Here is a 12,222-nt window from a genome sequence, read left to right as displayed (position 1 = left end):
GATATAATTGGCAATTGGGAGTTACAACACTTCTTTTTTTTTTTTTTTTTTTTTTTTTTTTGGGAGTTACAACACTTCTGAAAGGAATTCAACTTTAAGCAAAAGTCCGTTGAACTCTCAAATATATGGTCCAGTTGGTTGGTGGAAAAAAATACATGTTGTGAACATGATTCCTTTGCCTAGTTTAAAGGCCAAGTTCTTGCTAATAGATTTGCAGCCTCAAAAATAATTTGATTTTGGTTAGAGCAGAATAAAATACATTGCATGCAAGCTGCTTAAATTGATTTAGAGCACCTAAGAAAAAAGCAATCAAATGATGGGATTCCAGGATTTTGACAATGTCAGGTTATCAAAAATGAAAAAATGATTTAAACTGAAATTAACACAAATAAGTATTTTACAGCATAGAGCTAAAACACTGACAGAAATTGGTGACACTGAAGCTTTACATCTAAAGGGTAATTTGGATGATCTATTCAATTCCATGTAACAACTAGAAACCTGTCCAAAAGACTCCTAAAACAGCACAGGTTTTAAAACTGGGCTAGTGGCTATAATCAAAATGATCCAGAGAATCTCTAAGAACTAAGAGCTGAGGAATAATCCAAAGGGAGATTATTTGGTATTCTAAGGGAGAAACACTGGCACAGAAAATAGATTAATTTATTTAACTAACTCTAGAATTTTAATTCACACTATTAACAGGTTTGATGCAAAAAAATAAATACTATTACAAGCTACAAATATATATAAACTTCTAAAAATATTGCTGCAATGTATGTTTATAATATGGATCCAAAGGACGTGAATTTAGACCTCACTAACCAATATATTTCATCAATAATAAAAGTTAAGTGATTCACTAACAATGTTGACATATGTAGGAATATTCAGGCCTTTAATGTCTAATATTAGGGAATGGTACCCTATAGTAAGCTGTTAACTTCCTCATTCTCCCTCAATTTACTTAGCAGCTACTAATGTTTTACGGCATAACAGACAGTACTTAAAATTCACAAGCAGTATTTTTTTTTCAAAACTCCTAGCTTGACGATGAATTTAGGCCATACTCCCTCTCACTTTGATATGAATGACTCAGATGAAAAAAAAAAAAATCTATGGGAATATTCACTACCGAAACAGGACTTCAAAATATCTCAAAATATAAGGGTACTATAGAAATTAGAAAAACAGTAAATACTGCTCAGCCTTTATTTGAATACAGGGAATATAACATATTCCACAATACCAAAGAAACTTCTGATAATTAGTATAGGTACCGTTACATATAATCTAGATTCATATTTCTTTCTGTTAATAAGAACAACATTTAGTTTAAAACTTTAGTAAGCTACAACTGTATGTGAAACTGCTTCAAATAATTATGAAGTTCTAATATAGAATTTCAGACAAACATGAAAACTAACCTTACTTTAACTGCTGACCTCTTAAAATTCCCTAGACCCTCTCAGCCACACTGCAAAATAAAATCCAGATATAATGCAAAAAAAAAAAAAATTATTTAAGAACCAAAAACTCTGTTTTGATTACATGCTGTTAAAAGAGTATTATATGTTATGTGCAATTTTTTAAAAATGTAAGTGGAACATGAATTCGTGAGTCAGTAATCCGTTCTGAGAACAGTATTTTGGTTTCTAAAATTCACCAGGCTACTCAGTAACATACCTTAGTAAGTAACAGTATATATAAGCTTTTGAAGAAAACATTCATTAAATGTCAGCAAGAATTGTGCTAAGAAGTAAGGCTACAAGATGAACGAGATGCGCTATTACGCTTAAGTAGTTTATAATCCAGTAGAAAGGTAAATAAACAGATAAGATTTCAGTTCTGTGGGGTAAGTCCTGGGATAGAGGTAAATGCCACTGGCAGCACATCGTAGAGGCCCCTGACCCAGCATGGCTGGTGGCCTGGGGAAGAAAGGCAACCTGAGAGGCTTGCTCAGAGGGAGGGAGACCCAGAGTGAGTGTTCCAGATTTACAAGCAACCCGGGTGGGTAGCAAAGGCACAGAAACCTCAGAGAACCTGCAAGATTCAGGGAACGGAGAGAAGTCAGAAGTCGTGCAGGAGAGATACGGGTGAGCAACTGAGCCTGTGTGCTTTACTGCACACTTGAAACTCTCTCCCGAGGGCAAGAAAGGGCCTGTGACGGGTACGAAGTGGAACAGAGACATGACCCACTTTGTATTTTAGAAAGACCACTCTAGAAGCAACTTAGAGCAGAAAAAGACAGTCAAGAGATGAAATTGAGACCCCCAACTAGGAGCTGGAGCAGAGAAAACAGCTTTGAGGGGTTTTAAAAATTAAGAATAGACAGGAGTTTGGGGGCGCCTGGGTGGCTCAGTTGGGTAAGCATCCGACTTTGGCTCAGGTCATGATCTCGCGGTTCCAAAGTTCGAGCCCCGCGTCGAGCTCTGTGCTGATGGCTCAGAGCCTGGAGCCTGCTTGGGATTCTGTGTCTCCCCCTCTCTCTGCCCCTCCCCCACTCATGCTCTGTCTGTCTCTCTCAAATATAGATAAGCAATAAAATATTTTTTTAAAAAAATAGGAGTTTGAATGGGGATGAAGGAAAAAAGCATGACTACCTGCTTTTTGACTTAATCTACTCTGTAGCTGAGGGTGCCATCCACGGAGGCAATGGAAAGTACTGGAACAGAGGAGAAAGGGAGAAAACTGGGAGAAGGGAGTTTGTGAGTTTAGTTCATATGCTGAGTTTGTAAACTATGAACTTCCAGGCAGGGATATCTGCCAGAAGGTAACTAGATATGCAAGAACCATCCCATACCCTTTAAAGATCATCTGAATATGTCAGGTAATTGTAAGAACAGCTAAGGTTGACCAAGTTTCTACTCTAAGCGGGGCATATGCCAAACCTTTCATATAACTTCTTTCTTTTTTTTTTTTTTACTTTTTTTTTTTAATTTTTGAGAAACAGAGTGAGACAAAGAGGGAGTGGGAGTGGGGAAGGGGGAGGGGCAGAGAGAGAAGACACAAAATCCCAAGCAGGCTCCAGGCTCTGAGCCATCAGCACAGAGCCTGATGTGGGGCTCGAACCCACAAACTGTGAGATCGTGACCTGAGCCCAAGTCGGACGCTCAACTGACTGAGCCACCCAGGCGCCCCTCATATAACTTTTTATCATCCTCCCTACTCTACAGATGAGGAAGAGTTTAATTTCCTAATGGTTACAAAGTATTTAAGTGTCATGGATTTCTGATTTTAAGCTCAAGTCCCTACCCACTATGTGATGCTGTATCATGCAAAATCCATGACAGATTTTAAGACCAGATAAAGGTGGGTTCAATTCTAATCTCTGCTACTTACCAGTTGTGTGACCTTGATACTCTCCAAGCCTTAGTTTCCTTATCTGTAAAATGGTGACCATAACAATTACATGGGAAGAAGATGGTAAGGATCGGAGAGAGCATACAGAAAATGCTAGATTCAGTCTATATGTACAATAACTAGCACCCACTTGTTAGATCTATGCCCAAAGAAAGAAGTTTTCTATGATCTGAGCAAATTCCCTTTCATCTTATTATGAACTTTCTTTTAATTGTACCGTATCTGAACTTTATGTTAGTAAACATGAAGTATTATTTTTCAAAATATTTACAACCTTAATATACTCTGTAAAATTTAATGTCACTTAAAAATTTCACTCAAATAGAAATCATTTCAATGCAAAGGGGTTGAATCAGGTTTTGTTTGTTTGTTTTGTTTTGTTTGCCATTTTTATAGTGATGAATGTCAAAATAAGAAAACCCCAAAGCCATAAGGCATGTTGATGTTCTGGAAAGAGCTTTGGACTTGGAGTCAGAAGACCTGTGTGAAGTCCCAACTCTGACGTTTACTAGCCATGGCATTACGGGCAAGTCATTTCACAGTCCCAAGAGTTCCTTTGCACATGTACAAGATGAGATGCACAGATTGGCCTAGATGTTCTTCTAAGTCTGAGGAACCTGACGAAAAAAGGCTTTGGGATGTTTACAAAATCGAAGCCATTAAAAGTCATTAACACTTGACACAAACTTCAAGCTTCCTGTGTTTTAAACCAGAAGTGGCCTATCTCCACTTCGATGGCCTATCAAACCACTCCACACATCAGGAGCTTCCAATTTGACTTTGACCAGACCTACGATAACCCTCAGGTGGCGAGTTCAAAGTGAGATGTGGGGATACGGAAGTGGGGAGGGGTGGGGGAGGGGGGGCATTCTTTCCTTCTCTCAAAGTCTCCTGGGTCCTCACCCCAAATTCGGCGGCTGAGTTTGAGCTGAGAGGCCAGGAGGCCACACTAGATTTCTGCTTTTCAAACCTGGCTGCACATCAGCAACACTAGGAACTTAAAACAAAAAAACAAAAAACAACAAAAAACACTTTGTTTTAATGCTGAGCTCCACAACTCTGAAACAACACTGGAGGATACCACGTACGATTTACAAATGCCAGGTTTCTCTTTGTAAAAGTGGGTACAAAGCATCTTGTGTAACAACCTCATTCGAATGTTACACATTAAAACATATCCCTTTAACCTCCGCAACCCTGAAAAAAAATACTCATTCTTGAGGATACACGCACAACGCGATCAACCTCCCAAGTCTGCAGGCACTGCACCTGCGTTAGCTCTGAAAGTTCGATGTCCTGGGCAACCCCAGGGTCTCTGGGAAACAGGGACAGTTGGTCAATCTCTCTCTCTCTCTCTCTCTCTCTCTCTCTCTCTCTCTCTCTCACACACACACACACACACACACACACACACACACTTTTAAGTAACCTTCAGTGTGTGAGAACAAAGTATAGATCAGCAGTGGCCCTCTCATGAAGCAGCACCGTTAAAATGCCATCATTATTCACTCAGGGACTTATATGGTGTCACTTACAGCTCTCTGACACCACTGGGATCCATTAAACATGCAGTGGTGTGAGTGTCACCATCACGCTATCATCCATTTTGTTAGAGTCCACACTACGATAACCAGCATTTAAAAAAAATAACTACTTGCATGCACCTGCTGCCTAATTGCTATTTGCCTCGTCAGGCAATTTCTGAAGAACAGCATCTCTACCATTGGACAGATTTTTCTTTTTATCCTTTCTTGGTTTCGTATTTTTTCTGTTCCATTTTTCCTATAACGATGCCATGTGATGTTAAATAATACGATAATATATAATGAAATTAGACAATGGTCTTGTCCGTTTGTCAACTGAAGACTTCATTATCTTTTCTTTTCAGTGAATTACTTGAAAAAACAAATGAACTTGCAACGGCCTGTACACACCAGAACATATATTCCCCTGTAACTCAAAACCGAGCTCAACATAGTCTCACATTTTCTAGAACCACATTCTTATACACAAACACACTGTCTTCTGTTGCCTCGATTAGACTCTCAGGCCAAGTCATGACCGTACAAGCTACTGAAATACAGCATCAATCTGTGTAACACACCCTTGGCAGATACGTGTCTCCTTACTTGTGACGTGCCTAGCTGTCTGTGGGAAACACAGTTAGCAGCAGTGGAGGAGTGGGAGGGAAGACTTCCCACTGACTTCACTTCCACACGCTAAGGCACTAATGCCATGGAGACGCTAGTAAGGAGTCAGGAGCAAAGGCCACATCAACCCCTTGAGAAATCAGACTCTTACAACGACTGCCACCCATCTTGCACATTCTTCCTTCTGCCAAGAACTTAGCAAAATAAGGAGGCCATGAAAGCACACGAGGGCTGTCGCTGCCATCCTTGAAATGGACAATAGGGATGCCGGGAATATACTGTGTCCTGCTATACTTCTGACATTCAATAATATATGCGCTCTGTAAGCACATTTGGAATAAAACCTAACAAAGGAGGTGTGTAAAATTACAGATTGTCAAAAACACTTAGCATGATTTAAATGCCCTAGTCTTTCTCCTACAGGCTTTGCAAGCAGACAATCAAGGGAGACCTCAAAATGTGACATCATTAAGCAGGAACAGCATACATTTCCAAAAGTCTGTTTTATGGTCTCGGAAGAGAATTCAAAATTCAACTAAAACATACATATTTAACAAAACTCCTGCTTTTTACAACAAATTCCTTTTAGCAGGGTTTTGAGCAGTCTTACCACAACTTGTTTCAGCAAACTTGAGACTGAATTAAGACTTACTGATTGCTCATTTAAGTCCTGGGATTCTTCCATGTGGTTTTCTCACGTCTCCGGCCACCCCCAAACAGAAGCAGCGTCCTTCAGTTAAAACTGGACTATCTGAAACAAAAAGATGGAAACGAAGGGGGGAAATGGAAAAGTTATCTTTTTTATTTATTTGTAAAATCACCAAAACACACTGTGATTTACGTGATAATCTGCAGAAGCATTATTTTCAAAGAACAAAACTCATTATGGATGATCTCCGTATCTTATAGACTTAATGCTCTTGAAAATCACATCATGGCAACATTGGAATATGTGAACAGCTACTCAGGAATACTGTAGATAAACAAAAACATCTGAGGACAACTTTGGAGACACGGTCTGCAGAAAAGACTTAGTAACCTATTTTACTGAGAGAGATATGTCATCAAGCAATTGGCAGATGACAAATTGACAGTCTGCATTAATCATTCACTTTCTAAAGCACGTGAACTGAGAAAGTACAGTCTGTATCTTAATATGGCAGCTTTCTCTTACAGGAATATTTATCTGGATTACCAGATGATCTTTATTCAGTTTTAAAGAACAGAATGTTATAACATACAAGCTCAATTTATTTATTTATTTATTTATCTATCTATCTATCTATCTATTTATTTATTTATTGAGAGAGAGAGCGCACACGCACAGGCAGGGGAGAGGGACAGGGAAAGAGAGAATCTTAAGCAGGCTCCACACCCAGAACAGCATGCTTAATTTTAAAAAGAGAGTGAAAATGATATTATTACTTAAAGAAGATATTACAAATATATACGGAAGGACAATCCATCAATAAACTATACTGAGGCAATCAGTTAATTATTCAAAAAAAAAAGGTTCATCTTTACTCCATACCCCGTATTTAAATTTTTCCAGGCAAAGTGAAGTGTATAAAAGCTCTAAGAAAAATAGGGATAATGTCTTTTAATTCTCTGATGGAGAAGGATTTTGCAACAGAAACAGTGGAATATAAAACAAAAAAGCCAAATGACCTCTTGAATCTGCTCACAAACCTCCCCCCAAAAAGATCAAAATTAAAAAGATACATGAAAATATAAAAAGAAATATCTGCACAAATATCGAACACAGTAGGCTAATGTGCTTAACATAGAAAAAGCTCTTACAAACCGAAATGTACACACACCTCTAAAGAAAAATGGTTGCACAAAACAGTGTTCAACACACTAATAAAGAAAATGCAATTTAAAAGAGCAGCGAGACATTTGTGGCCCTTCAAATCCTAATTTTAAAAATAAAAATAATATGGAGTTAAAATCCAGTTTACATGGGGGTCCCTGGGTGGCACATGTCCGACTTCTGATTTGGGCTCAGGGCTCATCTCACGGATGGTGAGAGGGAGCCTTTCGTATCTCTCTCTCCCTCTCTCTCTTTGGCATAAATAAACAAACTCATTAATGAATGAATGAATGTATTTACTTTTGAAAGGATTCATGTAAATAAAGGCATAAATTAGATATAAATTATTAAACTCAGACTTCAAGGAATATTTAGTGAAGTCGAAATTCTCTGAAGATGTAATTTAAATGGAAGATAAGTATTCCAGTAAGTATTTTCCAGAAACAATATTCTCCCCATTCAGTTTATTGAAATTCAACATTTGCAGGTGTTTTGCTCAGTTTTACATTTATCCATTCACACTTTCCCTACTACAATCAGGTAGACTGTGGTTTTATTAAGAACGAGGTGGGGGGAGAGGCAGAGGGAGAGAGATAATCCCAAGCAGGCTCCGCACCATCGGCATGGAGCCCCACTCAGGGTTCGATCCCACGCACCGTGAGATCGTGACCTGAGCTGAAATCCAGAGTCGGATGGTCAACCCACTAAGCCACACAGGCGCCCCTAGACATGACTTTAATTTCTTTCCTGTGTTGTGTTTTCTACAACAAACCTGTTACTTTTCCTTATTAGAATACAAGACGTTAAATGACAAAGGACATTTAAAATGTACATTGTAAATTGTTTTATGCATATACGAACGCAGCGATACAGATTAAAGATGTTTTTCAATCCTGAGAGTTAAAAGTCATAAAATGGTAACGTAACTTGTACGTAGGTGACAGTCTCTGCAAGACAGTGATTAAATACACTTCAAAACCAGAAACGTGTCACTTTAAAGAACAGCCCAATTTTAAAGCATATACGAGATGGGAAGATCAGGGGTTAAGTCCTAAGCACGCTGAAAGGTGCAGCAGCATGCATTTGAACTCAGGAAGATAAGCAGGCGGGGAGTTCAAAACTGCAGATGTTATCTTTTTGAGTCGGGAGTGGGCCTGAGAGATGGTGCCTGGAAAACCCCCTTACCTCACACCTCCTCCCTCTTTCTTCTCCCCCTCCCCCTGTCTTCTTAAGAACTGGTTCCTCCCGTCTAATCTGGGTTTTTCATCCTCGTCCCGGATACTTACTGACCTCTTGCTTGCTCCTCCTATCTTCCAAGACCTCCATCCCAATCCCTGGCCCTGTGTATTCTCCCCATCCCCCACCCATCACCAAGACCACTGGGCTCAGGCTTCCCTTGGATATGGGCGTACCACAGTAAGCGCGGGCCCCTAGTCCAACCGCTGCCCGCTTTGCGAGCCCTTCTTCCACCCTCCCAGGTGGAAATGCGGCAGACCATCTCTTTAGAGGCATTTTCTCCTCACTCCCTGGATAACCCACTAGCCAAGTACTCCTCAGGGCTGCTGTAAAATTAAAAAAAAAAAAAAAAAAAAATACCCCCAAATGGGGGACTCTGACCCATAGGAATTTATTCTCCCATAGTTCTGATGGCAAGAAGTCCTAAACTGAGGTGCCGGCAGGCCCAAGGATCAATCCTTGTCTCTTCCTAGTTTCTGCTGTTGCGGACGATCCCTGGAGTCCCTTGGCTTGTAGATGCATCGTTCCAATCTCTGCTTCCATGGTCAACAGTATCTCCCTGCCTGCTTCTGTATGTGTGCTTCTGTGTCCAAATTTCCCTATTCCTCTAAGTCACTGGATTAGAACGCACCCTAATCCGGTAAAACCTCATCTTGACTTGATTTCCTCTGCTTGCATGTAAGGTCACGTTCACGGGTAAGGGGGTTAGAATTTGAACATATCTCTTAGGGGACCCAATTCAACCCACAACACACGTACAGTTACCACACTACAATGATTTTTAAGATGTTATCAAGGTTTAAATGTCGTATTTCCAGAAAGGACACATAACAATTAAATTAAGGATATTAAGGGTGCCTGGGTGGCCCAGTCGGTTGAGCGTCTGACTTCGGCTCGGGTCAGGATCTGACCTGGTTTGTGGGTTCAAGCCCTGTGTCATGCTGACAGCTCAGAGCCTGGAGCCTGCTTCAGATTCTGTGTCTGTCTCTGTCTCTCTCTCTCTCTCTCTCTCTCTCTCTCTCTCTGTCCCTCCCCTGCTAGCATTCTTTCCCTGTCTCTCAAAAATGCATAAACACTACAAAAATCAAAAAAAATAAATAAAAATAAAAATAAATTAAGGATATTGATCATTAGGAAACAAGTAATCATCTTCTAGAAAGACTACCATCTCAGTGCACTGGTAATAACTTGGGTGAAATTAAAAATTAAGATTTCAGAAAAGATGTTGGAACATAAGAGAGAATTAAGCAAAAACTAGCCTTTTTTTTTTTTTTTTTTTTTTTTTTGTTAACAGCCCACTGAGAATTGATTTAACATTCCAGTTGGGAAGCTATTTGCATTAACGTTCCATGTTACAATGTAATACTTTGCTTTATGTTTCCTTAAAATTGAGATTGTTACTTAGTTTAACTTCTTTATGGTAACATGAATTTCTTTTTTTGCCAAACACACTAAGGTACTAAAATATTATGAGCCCACTGATTTTATATTATGGAACCAAGTAAAACTACCTAGGCTAATTGTGGACACAGTATTATTTTACATCATAATTTAGCAATGGTGGTTAATGCTAAATCTTTTAACATTTCGTTTTCACAAATATGTAAGAAAAAGACAAGAACACTCTTTAACTCAAGTAAGAGAAGTGTTACTTCATAATAAAGATATAAAATTAAGGAATAACAATAACCTCTTGCTGTTTTATGAGGCAATAATCTAGGTCCCGGCTCTATTTCAAGGCCATTGCCCCAGAAAAGGTGAATTTCAAACAGGAATAATAGCAACCCCACCCATGCCATGTGAAATTATTTCTCCTGCAGTTAGCTTCTCAATACACAGAAAAATGGATGATATCCTTTGCTTTAACTCTGCTCTAGAAGTGGGCTATAAACTCTTGAGTCTTGGAACATTAGAATTAAAAAAAACAAAAAACAAAAAAAAAAACGAACACCAATTCTTCCAATTTAGATATTCACATGTAAAGTTTTACAACAATTCTCAGAAATGGAACACAGTCCTGAGGGCCGGTCCCAGTGGTGGTGACAGCAAAGAGAAGACGTTGAGAGACTTCTGAGAAGTTTGTAGAGTTCGTGGGATGCAGCCCTCACCTTCTAGATTGATCTTTCCAGTCAAACCTTCCGTAAAAACTAGGTTGCCCACGCATGGCTTTACTCTGGCCGAGTAAACGTGAACGTGAAGGGGGTGGCCTTCAGTGCCAGGGCTGGCACGGGTTGAGGACAGAGCTGCACATGGGAACGGTACCCCTCTGGATTATGTACACACAAGACACAGCCTGCTACCAGCCATGAAAGCCAGACCTGGGCTTTGTCACTGACTCCTTGGTGACTCCTCGCCAGTCCCTAAGCTACCCAGTGCTATCAATACCCACTGGAGTTCACTGAAATAGCTCCATGTTTCCCTCCTTGATGCTGCTACAGTAGTTCAAGCCATCAATGGCTCTTGACCAGATGGGACCAAGAGCATCTTAAGGGTCACCTACCCTCCAGAGCTGCTCCTTTGAGGGAGCTTTCTTTTCACTTTAAAGTAGGGATCTAGGGGTGCCTGGGTGGCTCAGTAGGTTGAGAGTCCGACTCTTGGTTTCGGCTCAGGTCACGATCTCACGGTTCGTGGGTTCGCGCCCGGCGTCGGGCTCTGTGCTGACGCTCGGGAGCCTGCTTTAATTCTCCCTCTCTCCTGTCTCTGCCCCTCCCCCCCCCATTCTCTCTCTCTCTCTCTCTCTCTCTCTCTCTCTCAAAAATAAATAAATGTAAAAAAAAATTTTAAATAAAGTGGGGATCTAAATGGGTTCTCCTTTATTTTTAAGTTTATTTATTTATTTGGGGGGGGAGGGGCAGAAAGGGAGGGAGAGAGAGAATCCCTGATGTGGGACTCGATCCCACAAACCCATGAGATAATAACCTGAACTAAAACCAAGAGTTGGAGGCTTAACCAACTGAGCCACCCAAGTGCCCCCTAAAAGGATTCTCTTAAAAAAAAAAAAACAAAACTCAGAGCTGTACCCTATCTTTAAGATAAACCAGAAATTCTTTAATCAATCTACTTGAAGCTATGGCAGGCAGTACCTGACAGAATCCTACGAAGGATAACCACTTGTCAGTTGGTTTTGTTCCCCAGGGCCACTGCTGTCCCGGGGAGGGGGGTTCCTGAGGGAGAACCCCACTGTCCTTCTCCCCCAGCCTGCATTCCACTGTGCTCACCATTCCCTTACCCCTATCACTACCAACACATCCATCGCAGTGCCCTGCAGCCAAGGGCTGGGAACTGTAGCAGGAGTCTCCTGGGACGGTGTGTGCACAGTACAGGCTCTGCCCCAGTGCAGAGAAAACAGAAGTGGGGAAAAGACTACAAGCCCCACCCATGCTCCAAATGCCTAATATAGCCTTAGGAAAAGATGTAAGATGACGGGGCTGCCCAAACTTTGGTCCCAGCCCCTGTGCAGACCCTGAATGCAGAGGGAGGTACGTGGACAGTCCTACCCATGACCACTGAGAAGGCCGCCTTTAAACTCAGGTGGGCGGGCTCTGAAGAGTCTATGTACATGTGCAGAATTTCCTGGGCCAGGGGAGGGTATCCTTCCATTCCATTCTATCATTCAGAACGGCTAAGCTATTGTTTGACCTTCAGATTTTCAAAGGACAA

General features: G+C 40.7%; 1 protein-coding gene across 1 annotated transcript in view; it reads right to left on the bottom strand.

Annotated features, from left to right (window-relative positions):
* The window catches only part of EYA4 (EYA transcriptional coactivator and phosphatase 4), a 245,150-nt gene that overhangs the window by 209,747 nt on the left and 23,181 nt on the right, over nt 1–12,222 (bottom strand). Inside the window, exon 2 of the mRNA XM_049654663.1 lies at nt 6,166–6,264. Within this exon, the coding sequence (XP_049510620.1) occupies nt 6,166–6,198 (33 nt within the window). The 5' untranslated portion in view covers nt 6,199–6,264. The remainder of the gene's footprint in view (nt 1–6,165; nt 6,265–12,222) is intronic.

Source organism: Panthera uncia (genome assembly GCF_023721935.1).
Source record: "Panthera uncia isolate 11264 chromosome B2 unlocalized genomic scaffold, Puncia_PCG_1.0 HiC_scaffold_24, whole genome shotgun sequence".
Taxonomy (NCBI): domain Eukaryota; kingdom Metazoa; phylum Chordata; class Mammalia; order Carnivora; family Felidae; genus Panthera; species Panthera uncia.
Note: the sequence above shows the minus strand (reverse complement) of the source record. Positions and strands in the feature narration are given on the sequence as shown.